General features: G+C 41.0%; 1 protein-coding gene across 2 annotated transcripts; it reads right to left on the bottom strand.

Moving 5' to 3' along the window:
* Window positions 1–1155: 1155 nt before the first annotated feature.
* DYRK4 (dual specificity tyrosine phosphorylation regulated kinase 4) lies at window positions 1156–20863 on the bottom strand. Of its 2 annotated transcripts, none has more exons than XM_015628691.2 (14): window positions 20563–20863; window positions 16889–16972; window positions 15406–15555; window positions 14183–14318; window positions 12847–13010; window positions 12348–12484; window positions 11368–11508; window positions 9620–9758; window positions 7338–7419; window positions 6442–6614; window positions 5795–5855; window positions 5126–5255; window positions 4269–4414; window positions 1156–3829 (listed from the first exon to the last, which is right to left on the bottom strand). In XM_015628691.2, the coding sequence occupies exons 1-14, from the start codon at window positions 20584–20586 to the stop codon at window positions 3603–3605; spliced, it is 1794 nt and encodes a 597-aa protein (XP_015484177.1). In that variant the 5' UTR covers window positions 20587–20863; the 3' UTR covers window positions 1156–3602. The 2 variants fall into 2 exon arrangements, with proteins under 2 accessions (XP_015484177.1, XP_015484178.1); XM_015628692.2 differs by having other exon boundaries at window positions 12847–12944; window positions 20563–20838.
* Window positions 20864–22757: the final 1894 nt, after the last annotated feature.

Consider the following 22757-nt stretch of genomic DNA (forward strand, 5'->3'; position numbering starts at 1 on the left):
TTCACAAGCTGCCTCGTGAAAGGACTTTACTTTTGCTTAATGTAATTTCTCAGCTCTTTCACTGCTCTGGGCTTGTTTATCCAGAGCTGTGTAATACAAATCCTCCTGTTCCAGGAGTTGTCCCACTGCAGCTGTGAAAAGCCCTTTCCTTCTTCACCGGCTGAAAATCCTGGATGCCCAAAAACCCCAAGGATGGAGAGGTGGAGATTCTCTTTATAATAAGTAATTTGCAAAGTGGGTTAGCAGGGCCAGATACATCAGCATGTGAGGGATATTTACAGAGTGGGGAATTGTAGGACTGCAGTTCTTTTTTCCCCCTTTCCCTTCTCAAGTTTTAAAGTGGTGCCAAAAATACTGTTGAAGGCAGGGCCATCCCAGGTGATGGCTAAAGGTATTTTGGAACAGATATAAACAGTGTCTACATATCCATTTTCTGGACAGACTTGTCACCTGAAAGCTCAGAGCAGTGGAAGCACAGTGAGGGTCAAAGACAAGCAGTCCCAGGCTGACAAACTGGCTTTACTTGTCTCACATAGCAAATAGGAGGGCACAAGCACACCCAGAGCTGCAGAAATTGATGCCTGCTGGTAAATCCTTGCATGGTAGATCTGGTGTAATCAGGAGAGTCTCTGCTTTTGAAGGCCACCAATGTGGGCTCTGCAATGACTGTGAGTTTGATGTATTGCGGTGATACCCATGCAGCCTCCCAAATGCAGTGGTGAAGTGTAATGATACAGAAAGCATTCAGTTCCAGAAAGGTTGTTATTGACAACAGTTTTGTAATGAGGTTGTGGAGACAGAAGTGTTCTAACAGCTTGGTCACTGAGCCTTTGTGTCCTCACAGTTTGATTACCTCAAGATTTGTATCTGACATCCTGCAAATATCCACTGCTGCAACAGTGCTGGTCCTGCACATTCTCTTCAACTCAGTGACGTGGATCCCTAGCACTTCTTCATACTGTGATACCCCTCCCAGCCTTACACCCCAAATCACTTATCTGTGCTGTAAAAATGCCCAACAACTGGAAGACTGAATCATAAAATCATAGAATGGTTTGGGTTGGAGGGGACCTTAAAGATTATCTCATGTCAACCCTCCTGCCATGAGCAGGGACACCTTTCACTGGACCAGAGAGACAGACCAATGTGCAGAGATGGACAAGAAAGCAGACACTCAATTTTCTTGGCAAATGTGGTTAAAAAATGGCAGTACATAGAGAAACAAAACATGATGTATGGACTGGGCTTTTCAAGGAAGCAAATTATCAGTGCTTCTTTTCTCTGTGAGTCTGCGTCATGAAAAGTCTGAGGGTGGCTCAAGCTGAGCATGAGTCAGAGGATTCTTCTCAGCATTTTGTAGGTTGTCCTCTTACACAGAGAATTTTTTCATTATCTCCTTTCAAATAGCACTGAAATGAGGATGCTACTTGTGTCTGATGATCTACTTGCTTCTGCAGAGGAATGTGAAAGCAGTGATGATATCTCAGGGCTAGATATTTCTGCTAAGTAATTTATATTAATTTCTGTCATCTCTGAAAAAAAAATTCAAGTTATCCAAAAGAACCCTTATTAGGAAAGATTTTGAAGATGAAGATTACCATAAAGACTGCAGGAATTAAAGCAGAACAGCAGGCCAGCAAGGAAAGGAAGACAGCAAATTCATGGCAACTCCAGTGAAATACCATCCATCTGCCTTCTGTATGGAAGCATGATCAAACTGAATTACAGGCTCAGGTGACTTTGCCACTTTTCCTGGAACACAGAATGCCTTGGAAAACCCATCAGCATATGGGATGAGAAATAATATGATGATACTATAGAGAGCTACTGAAACATACTAATTGTGAAGAAAACACAGCTCCAGCACAGAAGCCCATTTATCAAATGAGGTTTACACCTTCATTAGGGTGACATCCATTGCAGGTGTCACAGACACCTCAATATAATTGCCCCCAAATTTTGCCCCTGAAGTAGAGCAGACAAAACACCAAGTGCACAATTGTGAGAATCAGATATTTTAACTTGGGGCAGCCTAAGCAGTGAAGGGAATGTGACACGGCAGATGAAGAATGACCAGCAACTGCACCAAACTAGTAAATTATTGTTCCAAGGGTCTTAGAAATATGACAAGGCCCACACTCTACAGTGCACCCACCCTGGCTGTGCTGTGCTGTGCCACAACATGGTGCAGAACAGAACCCATTTTTCCCAGCACATTCTGCTGAAGAATGGGAATGGGAGCATTTTATAGTCTCCAGGAGGGTTCAGCTCCAAAAGAGCCTCTCTGAAACCAGAGGTACAAATAATTCCGGCATTGCAAGCTGGTCTGATTGTCAGGAATGCTCTGCATCACAGCAGGGTGGTATTTGTCTGCCAAAATATCCTTGTAATTCTCTGCTCAATTACCCTTAATAATGGGCTATTGCCCTTCTTGGGTCACTCATTTTCCAGGTGTTTCCTCAGAAGTCCCAGGATTTGCCTGAAGCTGAGGGGACAATCATAGCAGTCCATTTTCCCTGAGGTGACTTCTACCATTAAGTGATTCAGCTGTACCTGTCAGGTGGATTGTTTACTCCTGTAACTCTGGAACTGCTTGAGGACCATTTCCATATCCTTTGGATTTTACTTTTGCAAAAGAGCCTGTGGGAGTTTGCTGCTATGGTGACTCTAAACACCTCTGAACACCTCTTTCCCTTAGGGCTGCTGCAGTGTCACTGCTAAAGTAGCAGCTGCTTTTAAAAGGACAATTTTCTCATTATTCCTTTTCAACTGAATTTCTAGCTATAAGCTCCAATAAATGTAAGATGTGTAATGAGATGGGTGCTTTACAAATGCAGTGAGGAGCCAAATACCTAAATTAAACACATAAGCCATAGGGATCACAGAAATTAATTTGGTTTTTGTTGGGGTTTTTTCAGAGTATTAACTTAAACTTGCCATGAAGGACAATTTTCCCAAATCAAACCAGTTTGCTTTAATCCATTCTTCCTGTTGAGTCCCTGCAGAAATAGGCCCAGAATACCACTCCGCTTTGTTGTTGCTGGAGAGCTAAAGAGCATAATTTACATTTCTAAATCTGCTAGGAAGGTGTGACAATGGTTTCCATCTAGCAGCTTCTCTATAGAAAGAGGAAGATAGAGAAGGAGGAAAATGAGGATGCTGGGTTTGATTGCTCTTATTTTTTTTATATACATAAGTAAATCCAGTAACCTTATCCATGAATTATTCCTGACTTATGCTGCTTTAAGTAAAAGAATTCAGATTCTTCAGTCAACACATCTGTTCTTTTATATCCAGGAAAATATGAAATTCAAAAGTCTGTTATAACACCAAGAATAAGCCACTCTCCACCTCTACAGTCTCCATTTTATTGCTGCTTGTTGTGAAGAATCTCTGATTATAAGGATGTAGATGAGGAAAATGAATGGTTCTCAAATTCCGTTTTGGTTGACTAGATGATTTCAGGGTAAAAAGAACATTAAATATACTTACAATGTGCACAGCCCATGAACAGACAGATATAGCTTATATTCCTGAGTACAATTAATACCTACAAAATATACTAGGTATGCAACCGAGCCAATCATAGCTTGTGCTCTTTGTTACTTAATTGGTGGGAAAAAAAGAGAAGTTTTTGGAAGAGCTCTTTCGCCACTGTCTTCTGCTTGATTGTATTTAATAGGCTTTTCCATGTGGTTTTCAAAATATTTGTCTGGAATAGCATGCTTCCTTGTGTTCTGCACATCACTTTCTGCTGTGCCTGTGAAGGGAGTCAGTCTGTCAGCCAATTCACTTCTCACTTTGTCAGCTGCATTTTTCCAGAGATTCTCTGTAACAATAAATCATTAAAATAAGAAGGTTAAGACTGCAGACTTTTAACAGCAGGTAAAACACAGGATTGACACAAACTCCCAGCAAATCAGGTGAAAGTTTTCTCTGGGTTCTTACAACCCCCACTGCTGCATTCTTTTGCTCTGGAAGTGACAGGCACTGTAGTGTAGGGTCAGATACTGTTTCGCTCTCAGCAGGGAAAAGGACTTTCCATGAGACTCTTCAGCACTTTCAGTCTTTTTGCAGGCAGCTGAACTAAAACATGAGGCATGCAGCTCTACACAGCTGAGGAATGGTGCCTTTACCCACCTCATTTCAGTGGCCATCCACTATCTCCACACTTTCACCTCCCCTTACTCCAGGCAGATGACACTAAGCACAAAGAAACACCAAACACTGATAAAAATGCACTTAGTTCTGAAGTAGAACATGCTTACGAATGGTCTCTCTTCTATTTTCCAGAGCAGAGAATGAGCCATCACTCATCTTCCTTGGAGCCTGTGTTTTCCGGAATATTTTTGGCTCCTGGATCCACGCGTGTTTCATCGCTTCATCGGGAGTCATGCGCAGAGAAGGCTCCCACCTTAAATCCACAGAGACAAATCATTATTCAACTATTTCTGTCTGAAAATTAGTACAAGGTAAAAAAGGTTTAGCCTTGTCTTTTGAAAGTCATGAGGACTTTTTTTTTTAAAAAATAATTTTTATATTTTTATCACAAAACCATGGAAAAATCTTATGTGATCTTCTCCATCCTTCAAAACCTATTTACGTCAGCACTGTGCTGATCAAACCTTCTGCAGCATCCAACCATTTTTAATATGCAGTTCCTGGTTCTATTAGGGTGGAGAACCAAAATTCCTTGTTTAAGGTTTGGTTTCTTGCTCCACTGAAATTATTTTCTGAAAATTCTGATTCAACCAGCAAACCAAAATGGATCAATGATTCACACAGACTTGGCAAACAGAGAACACTGAAAGCAGCCTTCTTGTGAAACAGAGTGGGATGATTTTTTAATTCTCTCCCCATGTAACCACAAGTTAGCAGTTTCTTTAGAATTCCTTTAGGAAAGCTCTACTGAACTGCTAGAAACAAATTTGAAGTCACTGCTAAAGAAGACATAGTAAAATCTCAGTAATAACAGTTATACAAATGATGCCATGAGGAAAACAAAACAAACCAAACCCAAAGCATACCACCAAACAATAAAAAAACAAATATAACAAAGATTTAAAAGGCACAAAAGAATGAAAGCAAAGTAAAAACTGGCTTATTGCATACAATATGAACTCACATTAAGCATCCTTTCAAAAAGTCCAAGAAACCAGCATCGTGAGTGTTCAGCACTGTGCTTAGATCCTTGGAGTCTGGGCATCTCTTTTTCCCCTTGCTGTTAGTTATGGATTTAGGAAAACCCTTGGAATCTTTAAAAAAAAAAAAAAAAGACATCCTCGAAAAATTACATTAAAAACCTTCACTAAATACTTTAAGAAGTTGCATAAACAGTATCCATGTCCATCCCACTTAAACTCCAGTTTTGCCCTGTTGGATTGATAATCTGCCAGAATTGTGGTGGATTGGTTACATCCTAGAGACCACACCCTACACTTTGTTGGTTTGTTCGCTTTAAGCAATTTCCAAACCCAAATTATACACAGAGAAATGAACAATGTAAATTAGTTCCCAGAGCCCACTGCATTCCTTTCAGCAGCAAAATCTTTAAGGAGCAACTTCTCTATAACTTTGGCAATTAGAGGCCCATAAGACATGAAGAACAGAGCTCCAGGTTCGTTTATAGGCCTCATTTTATCCTTTTGCTTTTCTTCCATACCTCTTCCTGGAAGTATTTTTATCACCTAGGAATTAGCTAAAGATCTCTGACTCTACTCTCTACTAGAGCTATTAATTAGTGATTGACTACCAAGGAGGGATCCAGCAAGGACAAATAATCAAAAGAAATTACCAAAGAATGTTCTCCTCCTTGATGCAGCCTGGATAAAATCAGCTGGTGGAAGACCCAATACCTTCATAGAAAATTAATTCAAAGAGTTACACCTCATTTCATGAGATACACAACAACCAACAAGTGAGATGTGGCATTTTGCCCTCCTTATGAAAAGAAGCTGCATGTTGCAATTTACTTGAAATGCCTGCAAAATATTTCCTTTTATTGCTGAGGGAATTAAGGGATTCCTTAGTGCTGCTGGTACACATCTTCGTATCAAAAAGAGCATGGCCAGCAGAACCAGGGCAGTGATTGTCCCTCTCTCCGTGGCACTGGTGAGGCCACACCTCAAATCTGTGTCCAGTTGTGGGCCTGTTACTTCAGGAAGGACATTGAGGGGCTGGAGCGTGTCCGTGGAAGTGAACAGAGCTGGGCAAGGGGCTGGAGCACAGTTCTGATGAGGGGAAGCTGAGGGAGCTGGAGGGACTCTGGAGGAAAAGAGGCTCAGGGGGAACCTTCTGGCTCAAATAGCCATTTGGCTGCATTAAACCTCCCTCTGAAAGGCCAGGCCGTAGCCAGTTATATTTCATTATTGCTTGAGGTTCCTCTTTGTTTCTGGTGGTGCAGTTTATCAAATGGGTATGCAAACCAATCCCAAAGGTTACCTCCATGATGCAGGCAAGTTGATCAGCTTCATTTTCCCCTGGGAACAGTGGGTAGCCTGTGTAAAGCTCTGCTATGATACAGCCTAAGCTCCACATATCAACAGCCATAGCATAAGGATGACCAAGAATCACCTCAGGGGAGCGATAAAAGCGGCTCTGAACATAGGTGTACACTGGATCAAAAATCAGACAAGAAGCAAAATATCACAGTTGGGACTGAAGTGTCAATTGCAGATTTCACAGAAAAGTGGCATATGTTCAGGAATCATAAATCTGTCTATCCATGGATTGCTCACATGGGCTCTGGAAATATTTTCTTATCCCATCCTAAAAGTAATGGGTGATACACTTTCCACTGTTCTATTTAGAAACTGTTTTTCAACAGGTTTCACTGAAGGAAATTGTTCTACTAATGCTGTGATTCAGTTTATCCATGTTCATTTTCCTGTTTTAAGGTGTTCCATTTGCATCAATCAACAGTTCCTAAATTAAATGCACAGTCACCACTTCCCTCTCTGTGATATTCATACAAAAAGTACCAATTATAATTTAACCATTTCACAGAGAAAGACTCTCTGGACCTGACAAACTTCTTGATAAGTGAAATATTTGGATTATCCTCTTAAATTTGTTCCAGATAAGCACTCCTGAAAGTGCAATTCTGATTTCAACAGGAGTAGAGAAGCTGATCAGGCTTGGGACAAAGAAAAAGAATGGTAATAGCTTACTTGTCTCTACCAGTATTTGCTCCACCACCAGTGGCTGAACAGTTCACCAGGTTCTAATTAGGGGCATAGGTCAATATATTAGCCCAATCCAAGAAACAGTTTTTCCACATTATTTAAAATTAAGAAAGCTTATTAAGAAAATTACATCAACTTGACTTTTCTGCAAACCTCTTTGGTCTTCATAGCAGCTTGATCCAAAATCAATAACTTTGACCGAACCTTGCCCATTGTGGTATAATAGTATGTTCTCCTAAAAAGAAAAAAAAAAAAAAATCACAGGGAAAAGAGGGATTTAGCACAATTTTAAGTTAGTGAACACTTGGGAAAATCAGAATGCAAATCACATTTACACTTGTCAGCATAATGAGAACTTCAAAATTCGACCTCCTTTGGAATACATTTGCTAAAATGAGGAGGCAGCCAATAATGTGCAATTGTGCAAAGCAGAGGGGAGATGCAGATGGCTGCAGGTGAGCCAGACAGGGCACCAGCAAGCTCCCCAAAACTCAGGGTTGCTTATCTAGTAAAAGCCAAACTGCACTTGGCTTTGTGCTGTGCTGAATTAACCAGAACCTTCCTTTTCTAAGCACAGAAAGCCCCTGGCCCATGAAGGAGCCACACTCCATAGTTCTTCCCTGCACACCTTGCTCCAGACTCCATGCCAGCTCCCTGTGATGATGCACAGGTCTCAAGGGAGGGATAAATGGACAGGGCAGGATCCTATGGATTCTTAGCTGGGTGCAGGTGGGTACAGCACTGGGTTCCTGCAATTCCAGCTGGAGAAGTGATTATTAAACAGCCAGCTCAGGGATATGTCTGCTGATAAGCAAATACAGCCTTCAGCTCTCTTCTGCACAGCTGAGTTTTATCCTCATTAAAAGTCTGTCTAAATGAAGGATTTCCTTCTCCACTCCTCAGCAGACAGATGGTTACCTTTATCAACCAGTTTTACAGTGATTATATGTCAGGGCTCTGAAGGACTGAACACTTCCCAGGTGGATGCCAAATAAAGATGAAGTGGTTTCCTGGGTAATTAACTCATAAAGAAACGCTTCATGTACCAAGAAAGAGAAGTGCTACTGGTGAAAGTCAAGGCAAGGACTGGATCCCACAGTCCAGGTGCTCTTGGCTCTGGTAAGGGAAGTAGCATCCCCTCTCTGCAGCTAGATATCCCTTTGTGCTCATGGTAGGACCCTGTCTCTTATACTGAATGCCTCACAATGCAAGGGAGCTGATCAAAGCTGGAAAACCAGGATCGACTGGAAAAACAGGCTTTGGAGGCAGTGATTACCTAGCATAAAGGCCAGAGAAACTCCATATTCTACTTTATGCTGTGAAGTATCATAAGGAGGCAGATGGGATAACAGATGTGAGTTTCAAGCAACATATATTAATGAAACTGTACAATTGTTGAATGAGAACAAAATTGTCCTTTAATTAACTCACTACATTTTCACTAATATGTTGCTCTATTTAAATACAGACTACACTTATTGATGCTGCCAACGTCATTCCTTGTCAGTGGCTTCCTGGAAACAGACTTCCCATTGACTAATTGTTTTTGGCTAATTGTTTTTGATTCAGATATTTGAGTTATCTTGCAAGCCTCTCTTCTCACTACAAATTGGTCTGGCAAAGATATTGGCAAAACAACAAGGTACAGTATGTGACTTCTCAGAATTCTAAATCAAGATACATTTAGCAAAGTGAGAACAGAAATTTATCCTTTTTATTCTAGCATTTTTACCTTTGAACTTATTTTTTTTATTGGTTCATTTTCCCTTTTGAAAAGGAAATAAAGAGAAACTTTCACCTGAACAGAAAATATAATTAAAATCCTTCAGAAATCTCTGAAAATTGCAAAAATTTAAATTTGGGGCTTAAGGAGAATGGAAATATTTCACCTAGCATGAATGCTTAGCAGATACAGCAGAGGGAATTGGATGGCAGACATTCCTCCAGAAACAAGTGAACACCCTAAATACTGTTCCACAGAATTCCTTTGCCATTTACAAGGCTACTTAATTTTATAGTTATGCCTAAGAAATTAAATAGACTTAACAGGACAACCTGAAACAGGCTGCCTTATGAATACTCCTCACATTACAACGTCCCTCATCTTGAAATACTTAATTTTACAAGTACTTCTTTTCTTTAAGCAAAAAGTCATTACCTATTACCTGCATTTGATTCATATTTGCATACATTTTGTCAACCAAATAATCTCATTGAATGCTTTGGTGAATGAACTGTATCAATGGTAATAATCAGTTGATTATTACAGTTGACTGTAGCATGAACATAATCTGAAATAAATTACAGCTCAGCTTCTGTACAAACATCATTCTGGGTTTTAGGGTTTCTCCTGACAGTTCCTCTCAATCAATAAAGAAAAGGACAAGATCATTTATTCTGTACAGGATACCAGATGATGAAATGATTGTACTTACAGGCTTCAGATCACAGTGAATGATTCTTTCCTGGTAGAGCACTTGTAAACACCTCAGCACACAGCGAGTGAAGTGGCGAATCAAAGACAGGCTGAAGCCTTGGAAATTGTTCTTTTTGATCAGCTCATACAAATTTATTCTGTGGGGGAGGGAGATGCAGCAGACAGAGAGCAGGTAAGAGATTGGGGAAATGATTTTTAAAGGCATTATTAGTTTCCAGTGAATTAAGAGCTTGTCTTCCCACGTGGAGGACTCATGCAGAGGAAAAATGACAGCTATTTTCCTCCCTGAGAATGCTCTGCATGTGATATGCACAAACACCTCCCAGATCTAAAGCACATGTAAAATCAGTGAACTTGCTTGCTAAACCCTCTGCTGTTAAGCAGCTGTGCTGATTTTCACCAAGAACAATAATCATTCAGGAACCAAAATAAATTTTCTTCTGTCTCCTTTTGCTGTCATTTCTCTTTGCTTTGGCATCTTGAGTAAATAATTTCTGCCTAAAGGTTTTTAACCAGCAGTGTTTCTAGATAACCACCCACTCAATTCAGTTTTCATTAGGTTTTTATATCCCTCCTGTGACCCTCACATCTTACCCCCTTCCAGTAGCCCTGCCCAGTAGCCTGGAGAAGGCAAGGCTCTGGAAGATCTCACTGCAGCTTTCCAGTGCCATAAGGGGCTTATAAAAAGGAGGGAGAGAGATTCTTGATAGTGATAGGACAAGGGGCAATGATTTCAAACTGAAAAAGGAGAAGGTTTAGATTGGATATTAGGAACAAATTCTTCCCTGGGAGAGGTGTCCTCAGCACTAGCACATGTCTGCAAGGACATGACCAACTGGAGCTTCGTGCCTTCCCCACTGGAGTGTCCACTGGTGGCAGGCAGGGCCCATTCCTTTGGAATTAAATTTGCCAAGACTTAATGGAAAAGATCACAAATCAAAGGCTTTTCATGGCATTTTAAAGGCAATGAAAATTTTACCAGACAAACATTTTTCTATGACAACCAATCTTCAACTCCTCTGTAAACAGCTAAAGATAGTGGCTATTCCATTTCCTTGTGTGTTTCCATAGCAGCTTTCAGAAAAGATTGGTCTGTGTCTTCCCTGGAGAGGAGTCACCTCTTACCCTGTGTGCCTGTAAGTGACAGACTCACATGCAGCAACAAAGGGATTTAGGTTTCTTTGGGATCAAGCTGCCCATATGATGCCAAATCTTCAGCAGGGGCTGTAGCACATGCAGCGATGGGGGTTTTACTCTAAGGGCTGGGGAAGTATGGGTAGACTGGATAATTCCAGTTTGACTCCCTGATTACAAGAAGGCTGATGAATAAAATGATCTGACTTCTCCAAAATTCTTCCAGAATTCCTCCTAAGATGCCCTGCAGCAAAGATGCATAAAAAGCAAGACGCAGTTTTATTTTTAAATTATTTGATATTATTCATATTTATATACCCTGAAGTTTACCAGTCCTGAATTTACTCTTTTCCTCACAGGTCTTTCGGGGAAGAAGACTTCAATACCCAGCACAGAAAATAAGGGTTGGATCATGTCATTGCCCGTGTGAAGTCTGAACGTGGCCTTTTTCAGTTCACCTTTGGTGATCAAAGGCTCAGTTATGCAGTCTGTATTTAGACAGTGTTCCTTTCTAGCTGCCAATTCTTCTGAAGAAGACATAAAAATTAAATCTTGTAAGGAACAAGATCTACAATTCTCCTCAAGGTGTGTGTAAAGGAAAATGTACTTTACCCCAGCAGTTCAAAGGAGATACAGAAGTGATTGCGAAAGTAGAAGTATTCCTTCATGTGGATGATATTGTGAGTGTCATCTTTGTCTTTCTTCAGCAGAGCATCAAGGATCTTCACTTCTACCAAAGCCTGGCTGTGAAATCTGAAATATCACGACATGGGAATGGTGGTATCAGCTCAGGGTAGCATTTCTATTTCTGCAAATGCTACAAACACCATGAGCTTACTGTAAGCTCAGCAGGTAGGGAAATTATTAAAATGTTTCAATCAACCTTGTAACCACTGTAATTTTGATTTCTTACAGTTGAATCCTAGTCTAAATACACTGGCCTTACAGAACACTTCAGGATAATTTGACTTGTCTGAAAAAAATCTTTAAATTAAAAGGTTTCCAATGAGCATCCAGACTAAAATCGTGGTGCTCTCAAGTCTATAGAAATGCTTCACTTTCCTTGAGCAGTGCTGTGTTTCACACCTACCACAGTCAGACAGGTTTTGAAAAGCATCTTTACACTTACTGTTCACTGAGGGGGAAAATGGAACAGCTGAACATCTGTTTCACTGACTCTGCTTCAAGCTCACAAATTTGTAACCAGACACTTAACAGGAACAGGTTGCTTAGGACCACAGTACAGAATTTTTCATGTTCAAGCAAGTGATGGGTGCCTTCCAGCATATTCCTGTGGTTTTAGAGTCTTGTGGGGATGCTCCCTGCTCTCAGTCCTCTGCAGCTGGTTACCCTGGGTTGTGTATTCACTGTTATAGAGAGACCTCCTTGTGAGCCTGGAGAAACTGTGCTTTCTTTCCTAGGCTGTCTCTCCTCTGTGTCCAGGCCAGGTCCTGATATCTTGTTTCCTCACTCTGCCCTCACTGTGTTTAATGAATGTACAGGAGGTTTGATTTTGGTTTGTTCACCTTGTCACAGTTTGCCTCTATATAACAGGGATGTTTGTACTGGTTTAAGGTCAGCAGGTATCTCACCTTTTCTTATTCCTTATTATTTTCAATGCCACTAACTCATTGGTTTTGTGATCCAGACATTTGGCCACCTGCCCAAACGACCCTTTCCCAATGACCTCCAAGACTTCGTAGCGGTAGGCAATGTGGTCATGTAAAACCTTCAAAAGAACACAGAGTTCAGATTCAAAGAGTACAGCAAAGACCAGGCTTCCTTGTAGCTCGTGTGTGTGTGTGAGTCTGCTGTCCATGACAGATGGTGGGTTAGCTGCAGGTGAAGTCTACATCAAATAAGTGTAACAAAGAAAATCCAAAGTGATGCTTCCAGAGCTCACCTACCTTGCATCAGCCCTGCATAACATGCAAAGTGAATTCTCCTCTGAGCTTTAAAAGGCATGTTTTCACTATGTGAATATTTATCTTCTGGAAACAACATTTATCTCACAGACAACACTTAAGAGTTGGCATAAAATCACTACAAACTTACTGAGCTCAAAACGAGTACCATAATTTTTCCACTTACCTTTAAGTAGGAACCATGCTCATCATCATAACAATTATTATTCTGGGTTTCAGGCAAACCTTCAATCTTTTTAGCTTCCAGGCCAAGAAACCAGAGCTCTGTATAATTGAAAATTTCTTTTTGCTCATAGACTGTTAACTGGTTTCTAAAATTTTTCAAGGCTTCTAAATCAGAAAACAAGAATGTAAAACCAAAAATCAATAAAATGTCAGAAACCTGATGGCAAAGTGCTTTTACAATGGAACATTTCACAGTAGAGCACACCACTTTGAGCAGGATGCTGAGAAATGCTGTTAGAGTTCACTTCCAACTAAGATTCTTCTGCTTCTACAATTTCACACAAATTTCTGTTTATTTTCTTATTTTTTCTGGCTTGTAGTATTAAGTTCAATAAAGCATTCATCATCTCTCAGCAAGACCTTTAAGAGAACTTAGGTAAAAATTATTTAATTGTGAGGGAAGCTATGTATATAGATGTTTTTGAAAATCCCATCTGTTTTCTATCTGCTCCCTCAGGCTCCACAACTTACATGAAAAGTTAAATTTTTATTGGTTTGATTGCCATATTTATAAAATATCAATAATATCTAGTAAACCAAAGCTTTCAAGTACCTGTTTTTCTGATAAAAATCATCAAGCTCAGATGCCTGACATTAGGGATTCAATGGAGCCCAAATCTGCTTTTCTCCTAGTCCTGATTCTTCCTGCATAGAATTTCAGCTGCCCTAACACCTCCACTCCCATCATTTAAATGTGGATATATATTCAGACAGAAGCATTATAAATCAATGTGTTGCATGCATGTGTGGGTGTTTTGTTAAACAGTGGCAGATCTTCATCCAGCAATGCAAGGATGCTAAATCATTTCAAAGCAAAAGGCCACTACTTTTTTTTTTTCCTAGACTCCTTCTAGAAATAGATTAACTCTGTCAGAAACTTTCTAGATCTGAGAACTCCCAAAGTGCAATTTAGCCCACATCAGTAAAATGGGACACAGCCACAAGGAAGTGGGAAAGGGTTTTATCCCTGTAATGGGATATTGCTGTCAGCTACCCCACCTAAGTCTTAGGTAAATAAATACACATTCTTTTTCATACTGCATGTTTCTCTTCTGTATTTGTATTGGTCAAATCATTCTCCTGTTAGGTACCTCCCCAAGCTGGATAATTAAAAATCACTGAGTCCTATCCATATTGCTGTACTCTAAATTGTTAAATATTTCAGCAGCCATTTAGCATGGCACCTCTGGTCCCTGAGAGTCCTGACTGTACACACTCCTCATCTGTGCAGGCAGCCTGTCACTCTAGACCTGTCAGTTTATCCAGGGATATTCTACCTGAAGCTGTCATAGGCAGTTTGACCCCAATGCTGGTGCTCTCCAGTTCAGATGGTTTTGTATGGACTCTGGTATCACTCTCAGGAAGACTGTCTGGAAGGTTAAATTGGGGAAAATTGCCTTGAGTTCCATTTTCCTGCCAAGCAGAAAAAAAAATTAAAAATTAAAACCTGCTGTATTCACAGAGACAAAGCTGCAATATATTTTAGATTAGTTGAGTAATCTCTATGTCAATTTTGTGCTGAGACAGAACAAGCAAGCTTGGGCACTAGAACACCCTGCTTATTCAGACAGCAAATTCTGCCAAAAGCACTAAAGGCTGTTGAACCATGGAAAGACAAATCTTTATAAACAAGAGAAGAAAGTTCATCTTCCAGATTCATTCAGTATATGGACTCTCTAGAAATGTTATTTATATCCATGCTGGTCAGCCTTAGAGGGCTGTGGAAAAACTCCTCTTGGAAACCATGTCAAACTAAGTGAAAGACAGGAAATTGATTTGGAATAACCAGTATGGATATGCCAACAAATGGTGTCTGATTGACTTGGTTGTCTTCTCTGATGAAGTGATTGGCTTGACTAGTGGGAAAAAAGCAGTGAGCATCATGGACATTGCCTTGAGCAGGGCCTGTGACACTGGAGTCCAGTGAGTGGGAGATTAACTGGATAAATAGATAGTAATGTGAGCAGCCTGCTCCAAGTTTGTTCTGCTTGTATTGAGAGGTTGGGCCAGATGTTCTTCAGAGGTCTCTTCCAGCCTAAATGATTCATTAATTTATTTCTTTCTCATCCTTTGAGAAAGTTCTCATAGAAGTGGGGCTGGATGGAGACAAAAAAATCTACTAAGGTGTATGAAGGGTACCAAAGCCATATCCAAAAACCAGCACATGGTTGCCAAGACAAGGAGAACCCAGGTGATGGGATATGGACTAACAAGTGGGCAAGCTGGGTCCACCGTGCCCTTGCAAGAAGTCCTGACTGGTACCACTTCAATACAAGCATCTTGGTGCTTGTGGGGTTTGAGTTAAGGATGTGTTCAAGTAAAAATGGGTTATTTTCAAAATGATGCATCTGTCCATGCTTGTCTCTAATTCTGACACTTTATCTCTCTTCCCCCACACTTACACACTTGAGACACTTTGCCACTGACACTCTCTCAGTGGTACTTAAGAGAAACGCTGGTTTACCAGGCAAACGAGATGTCCAGGAGCTTTACAACTCACCTGAAGAGAGGGGAGGACACTCTGCAAGCTCTTATTTGCTATTTGAGTCAGGCTGCTCTCAAAGGGGGGAGGGTTTGCAGTGTCTGCAGCCAGACCATGCTTCACTTGACCTTCCAGATGTGGGAGGGAAAGGACACCACAGCTGACTCTCTAAATAGAAAGCACAAGGAAATGTCACTTAACGACCTAGCAAGCAGTTCTGTGCCACACCTATGAACACCAAAAGGGATTTAAATCCTTGGAAAAGGTGTGTGGTTCACTTCCGACACCTAAAGGCAAAGGGGAAATGAGCAGATGCTAAGGCAGCTCCAGCTGTACTCATGGGCAGCAGGAGGTTGTCTGGGCAATCCAGCATGATTTTGGGAATGAGATTCCTCACAAGAACACTTCTATCCAGCATCAGAGCAGCTACAGCTGCTTCAGCTGCGAAGGGTGGTTGGGTTTGGAAGCCCAGCAGCCATTCCAGGCAGCAGGACTCCAGCAAGCAGGGAAAATAAAGCCCACGTAGGGTAATAAGTAGGCATGAAGTGTCAATGGCAGAAAATATCATTTTCTATTCCCAGTGGCAGAAGAGAAACTGGGATTAGACTGCTGCCAAACACCAGGGGTGGACACAGTGGAAGTCTTCCCTGCACTGGTTTCTCCCTATTTCCCTCCCCCTCATTTCCTATGGAGCTCAACCTTTTGTTGCACTCCTTATTAGTGAGGAAAAGGCAAGCTCTCAGCAAACTTTGCTTAAAAATAAATGCTTATGATCATTTAAATAATTCAGGATTACTAGTCCTTCCTGACTTCTCCCATTTATTATTTGCAAAACACTTCTATATCATTTATTACAGTCAGTCATCTAAGGGTGCAGTTTTATGAATGTCTTGTATGTCTTTTATCAATGTCTTGAATATTTCAAGTCAGAAAAGTCACACTTGTAGCAGCAAAGAAAACTATTTCAGGTAGACTATTTCTTTGGCAAATAATAAGAAAATTATTTTAAATAGTTCTGAAATAGATCAACTGTGCACTGTGAAATGCAGAATAAGGTCCAGAGAGCTAAAGCTACAACCCACATAAACCTGTGAAATTTTTCTCTTCAGGGAAGCATAGAAACATATTTGACAACAAAGGTGAGGTTTGATATTTTCTCAAAAAGCAAAGGAGCAATGCTCTCAAGCCAATCAACCTCAATAAGTAAGTTTTTTATTCTAATACTGTGGAATAGCCTTTAAAACCTTAGAACTGGGACTGCAGACTTTTTTTCCTGAAAGCTTCAAGAAACAAGTGGTCTGGCAGAAGAAATGCCTCAAATGCTACTGAAAACAGCAAAACCAAAATACTTGCAGGCATTTGGGACAGTCATACAGCCACAGGGGAAATGGAAGAGGACAGGGAATAGAGGACTAGCCTCTGCCCATATTCATTTATTATAAGAGATCACTTAAAAAACAAGCATTCAGGTATTTTTGAAGTCAGCTGAAGAGTCACGTACCTGATGGAAAACTCTGTTAGAGCCCAGATGATCCCTCTCTTGAACAGTCAGCTGAGACTGAGAAAAAGCATCCACATGGGAAGACTGCAAACATGAAGCAAGGCTTTAATAAAAATTATTCTGGAGGAAAAAAATATGGAACCCCTGCATGGTTTCTGTTTTCCTCCTTTGTGGCAATGTCTGTGCCAACACAGGGTGTGAGAGAGGGCCACAAAAGCTGCTGAAAACATGTTACACTCTGGCAATGCTTCTCTCAGTTGAGCAGCTGTTTTGTGGGCTGGGGCAGAGACAGTTTATTTTGTTATTATGCCTCTCAGATGCTTGGTGTGCCCCTGTGCTCAGCCACGGCAAAGGGGGCCCTCTGCCATCCTTAAATATGTACTTGGAAGCTGGTAGTGAGTCTGCTTGGAAGGACAGCTTTAAACTCATTGACAAGGTAGATTGTGAGCCCATACATTGCTAAAAGTGGCATTAAACTGATCCATCTTGTGGTACAAATTTTATAAAAACAAAATCAAGGTTTAAGTTTACTGAAATATATAACAAAACCCCATTGAATCCAATGATAGTATTAGCAAAAAAACCCATGGGGGAAGTGCTAAGCAGCTTACCATTTTAAAGAATTTGCTGATGCTTTCAGCAGTTTTTAATAAACATGCTAAGTAGAATCGTACATTTCTGCCCAATAACAAACTGCAATGAAATGAAGAAATCTCTAGGATAATTTAGACTGTGAAAACTCCGTGGCTAAAGCAGATTGGAACTCTCCTCTATGGGCTGGAGTGAACCCCACTGGGTTGGTTCAAAAAAGGGGCTCCTAAAAGAGAGCTATGTCTGAGCCTGGAAGAAGCAGGGACAACTCAGATTAGATGCTGCACCTGTGCCACTACACTGCAGATATCCATATATAGACATAGATATAGACATAGATATATATATATATATAAGCTGTAGTGGGTGAGGGATGCTTGCGTGCAAACTGATCCACACACACTGTGACCTTGATATACGCAAGGTACATTAGCATTTCCACAAACAGGGAGATCAAACTGAACATACCTTGACAATGGCTCTGGCACATCCTGCCCTGAACAGAATCACAGACTGGTTTTGGTTGGAAGGGACTTTAAAAACCAAGCAGTTCCAACCCCTACAGGGACACCTTCCACCACACCAGTTGCTCAGAGCCCCAGGCTCCAGGCATACAGAGTTTCTCTTGGACAACCTACACCAGGGCCTCACCACCCTTACAGGGAGCAATTTCTTCCTCGTATCCCAATCTAAACCTCCTCTCTGTCAGTGTGAAGCCACTGCCCCTTGTCCTGTCACTCCACGCCCCTGTCAAGAGTCTCTCTCCATCTTTCCTGTGGGTTCCCTTCAGGCACTGCAAGGCCACAGTGAGGTCACCCCAAAGCCTTCTCTTCCCCAGGCTGAACAATCCCAATTGTTCCCTCAGCCTTTCCTCCCAGCAGAGCTGCTCCATCCCTCTGATCACCTTGATGGCCTCCTCTCAACTGACTCCAAAGGCTGTGGCACATCCATCCTTTCATATACATTTAGATTAGAGACTCTAAAAGACTTCTCCAAAATAAATATGGAGATAAAACTCTGTGTACGGATCTACCCGACCACATGGAGGAAATTCTGCCATATGACAGGTTCAGCTGTCTCACCATCAGCCAAAAAGACACCACCCAGGCTGGGCAGACCAGCTGGAAATTGCCCTTGAGGTAACGGTGCTCTGTGTGTGTGCTCTTCCTGCTCACAAATGAATAAACAAACCCTTCTGCAAGGGAAAACTTCAGATTTGGGACAAACTGAGAACAGCTCTGGCTTGAGATGAAGGGTCATGGGTGGCTTATCCCAGCCAGGGATAAGGGATGATGTGCTGTAAATCCAAAATATTCCCAGTGCCAGCACAGCAAATGCCACAGAAAAGGGCCACTAGACTACTGCATCCTAAACAGGAGTGTCCTAGAGAACAACAGTTTGCCCAGAGCACCAAATATCCTTGTAAGAATTTCTTTAGATGATGATTCCATGGAAAACTCAGCACCAGAGTATTTCTACAGACAATCTACAGGTAATCTTCTCATGCAATCTATGTATCTTGCATTTCAAGGGACAGTCATATTTGTTATGAAGATGAATCTGGGATACACATTCAAAACTCTAATTATATCAGCCCAGCTCTTTGTGAGACTATTCATTTTAGTGCACGTTATACTTTCCCTCACACTTCATCCATACTTCATTCACAGCAAGCTATAATGTTCAGTTTCTGGAGCTGTTGTTTACATTTCATTTAAAGGTAGTTTCTTAACTGCTTCATGCTTTTCTAACTACAAGTCAATGCAAAGTCAGGATTTTGTAGAGAAAAAGCTATAGAAAACTAAAAAAACTGAAAACTAAAGAAACAATGACTTCACATACCTGTGCAGACTGCAGAATCTTCACTCCAAAATGGCATTTTATTTCTTAGCAATACTTTTAAAAAGCTAGGCAGTTATGTCTATATTACTACATTTTTTTTTTTTTTAAGTAGATTTACTAACACAGCATGAAAAATTTAAAAAATGTCTTTAAAACTGAGCAAGAGCTAAGGAAGAGGGTGAGTGGGCTCCAAGATGTGCTGCCAGAATTTGGAATCCATTTAATTTCTATTCACTGGGGAAAGATTAACAGGATTTTGAGGTGGACATTTCCTCACTTACAGTGAAAAATCAAAACCAGTCCACACCTTTTTTAACCATGGAAATCTGTGATCCTCTTTGTCCCCCTTTCTCAAAACCTACTTACTAAGGATCTATTGCTCTTTAGACAATTTATTCAATAAAACCAGTAAGTGACCAACCTTCATAAAATTCCCCCAAATGGGTAAATAACACGAACTTTTATTTGTATAAAAATTCATTTGTGCCTACACCAGTCCTGCTGGTGGCTGCATGGGGAGCAGGTGGATTTATTGGACAATCCACACAGTGGCTTTATTTGATGGTCTTGATCCAGGTGACCCAACAGAGCTTCTCTAGCAAAAGCCTGGAGTTGCCCTATGGGCTCAGCAGCTGAGCTGCTGTGGCTGGGTTTGTTGTGGGAGATGCACTCCAAAGGAAAACTGCAGCAACTCTTACTATTCCACTCCATTTCATTCCTGGTTTCTCTGATCCTGTGGAACTCAGCCTTGTCCTACAGCTCCAATGCTGCAATCCCAGACTATCACCTCCTGCTATTTCAGCTATTCAAATCCTGGATCACCTTGCTCATTCCAGTTACCACCAAAGAAACAGAACAAGGTCCTTATCCACCACCTAGCCCGCAGTCACAAAGTTTTAGGTTTACAGCATTCTGTAAAATCAGACATCGTGACACATGATGTCTGATTTTTCCATAATTCTCAAAATATCAGAGTATTTTTTCAGTACCATGTTAACCATAGAAACCAGAAATGCATTAAAATTTTTGAAATTTTTAAATACACAACTACATAAAATAAAGACCCCATTGTCTCCTCATTCACATAGACATTCTCTTCCCCTGTTCTCAGAACTGAATGAAGCCTGTAGAATACATGGAGACGATACAATACAGGTGCTAAATCATGCAACACATTAAAAAGCCGTAGCAAATACACTCTCTCACTCAAAACACAGTAGGAACACAAACATTTTCCCCACCTTGTCAACTATTTCTGTCAGCATTACTGCAAGAGCTGTAAAGTGCAGGATAGGAGCTGTTTATTCCATTCGGAGAAGGCATTTCAGGAAGCCCACCTTCATCTAGTCAGAGCATAGCAGGAGCAGTTCCATGCACAGTGCCCTGAGCAGAAAAAAATGGATAATGCTTCTGCTTGGCTTCAGATTTAAGTTTTTCTCCCGGAAATATGCCAGTGACTATTAGCTGCTCTAGTATTCTTTTGGTGGCCATCTGTTCCCTTTCTCAGCCTCCTTCTAGCCAAATATAATTTTCCATATTTATCATGGCAAGTCAGTAATAAGAAAGACAAATATAACAGGATTGGCTGTTCTCCTTGTCATCTCAGTCTGTTCTTTCTCACTGAGCTCATGTGCTTGCGAAACCAAAAAACACTTGAACTTGGATTTTGTCAAAATTTGTCACAGGGACCTTGCTATACAGTGAGCAAAACCTCTTCAACAAGACTGACAGACTGGAAAATGAAAATTAATTAATTTCTTAAGGGTTGGTTTCTCATTGGGCATTATATGTCAATTAATGACGACCAAACTGTGGCACCTTGGTCCGTGGTTCTTGAGGGCACTGGTACAGAGCTGCTCTGCTCTGTGGGATAATGAGAGTGTGGATGATTTTGGTGCAGATAATGAGACAGAGCTTAGCTGCCCTCCTGTCTTTCCTCTTCCTTCTTTAGATGCTCTGTATTTGTGATGGGGCACTGATGGAGGCGTCCCTATTCCCCAGCTGTCTTAAGGGAATATCTAAAGTGAAAATACAGTGTGGTCTCCTCCTTCATACAGCCAAAGAATGACATGTTCCCTGCTGGTCTGAAATCTGTCAACAACCCAGCATAATTCTACTTTCACTCAGAAACCAGGGTTTTCAAGGAGGAAATACATGCTCCTCCACTGAAGGCTGCTGCTTTTACAGATGCTGTTGGAATGGTCAAAGGACAAACAGTTATTCCTCTGCACTCATGGTTATCTGCAAAGCCTTTCCTCATGTAATTATTGGGCTGCACCTTCCTTAAAGCCACATTGCTCACACTTCCATCACTCCCACTTTTCCATTCATCCAAGCTTGGCAACCCTCTAAGCAACAAATCCGCCCCAGTATTATAAACCTCACGTGCAAGAGAAACTTCTCCTTTTCTCACCAAATAACCACTCAGGCTGTTGTGCCAGCTGGGTAGATATGCTGATCATAGAGTCCTAGAATGGCTGGAGTTGGCAGAGACCTTAAAGATCATCTCATTCCAATCCCCTGCCATGACCAGGGATACCTTCCACTATCCCAGGTTGCTCCAAGCCTTGGCCAACCTGGCCATGGACACTTCCAGGGTTGGGACAGCCACAGCTTCTCTGGGCAACCTGTGCCAGGGCCTCAGCACCCTCACAGGGAAGAATTTCTCCCTGAAATCCCACCTAAACCCTCAGTGGGAATCAATTCCCCCTTGTCCTGTCACTCCAGGCCCTTGTCAATTAGTAGTTCCAGAATGGCCTCCATAGAAAAGAGTGAAATGCAGATTTGCTCATGTTTCAGCCATGCCCCATTTAGAAGAACATCCTCTACTTTATTTTCTTTATTTTCTTTCTTGGCAATGTTTTCTCTCCTCATTTTAAACATATTCAACTTTGCTGTGATAAGTCACACAGGAATAAAAACAGCCTTCAGAATCATTCTTTTGTATTATCTGAAGAGGACTAACTAATTTTTGGTGACATAAGATACTGAATACAGTTTTCTCCTCCATTTCTCAACAATACTCTCAGAGCAAGAGAAACTGGCCAGAGTTCTTACTAAGTTTCAGTCATGCTACATTGAAGTAAAAAGTAGTACATAAAATGCTTCAGCTATAAATTTCAAAGCAGAGTTTTTTAAGTTTGAAGGAAAGATCTGTGATCTTTGTAACTATTTTTTTTAATTACCCACTTCTGAAAGACAGTTAATTAAAGGAGTTAAGTGCAATAGTACATAAATTCCTTATGGATATTTTCACTGGCTGTGATCATCACACAGACAACATCTTTAACAAATTTGTAAGTTTGGCACCATCTCTGTGAGGAAGAATAGTATTAGTGGTAAAGGAAATTAAAGAGCTTTCCCTGCAAAGAAAAGCACCTGCATCGTGGAGTGGGAAGAGAATTCATTCCATTTTAGCTAAACATTCAAGGTAAAC

The sequence above is a fragment of the Parus major genome, chromosome 1A, assembly GCF_001522545.3.
Source record: "Parus major isolate Abel chromosome 1A, Parus_major1.1, whole genome shotgun sequence".
Classification (NCBI taxonomy): Eukaryota; Metazoa; Chordata; class Aves; order Passeriformes; family Paridae; genus Parus; species Parus major.

Bases quoted from the DNA above. Each gene is read 5' to 3' on its own strand.
- DYRK4 (XM_015628691.2), bottom strand. From the start codon at position 20,586: ATGCTGACAGAAATAGTTGACAAG. The intron at 14,319-15,405 runs GTGAGTTGTAAA...TCTGCTTGGCAG, and splicing joins GTGTCCTCCCCTCTCTTCAG to GAAAATGGAACTCAAGGCAA. The intron at 5,256-5,794 runs GTAATTTCTTTT...TTTTTTTTAAAG, and splicing joins AAGGAGGAGAACATTCTTTG to ATTCCAAGGGTTTTCCTAAA.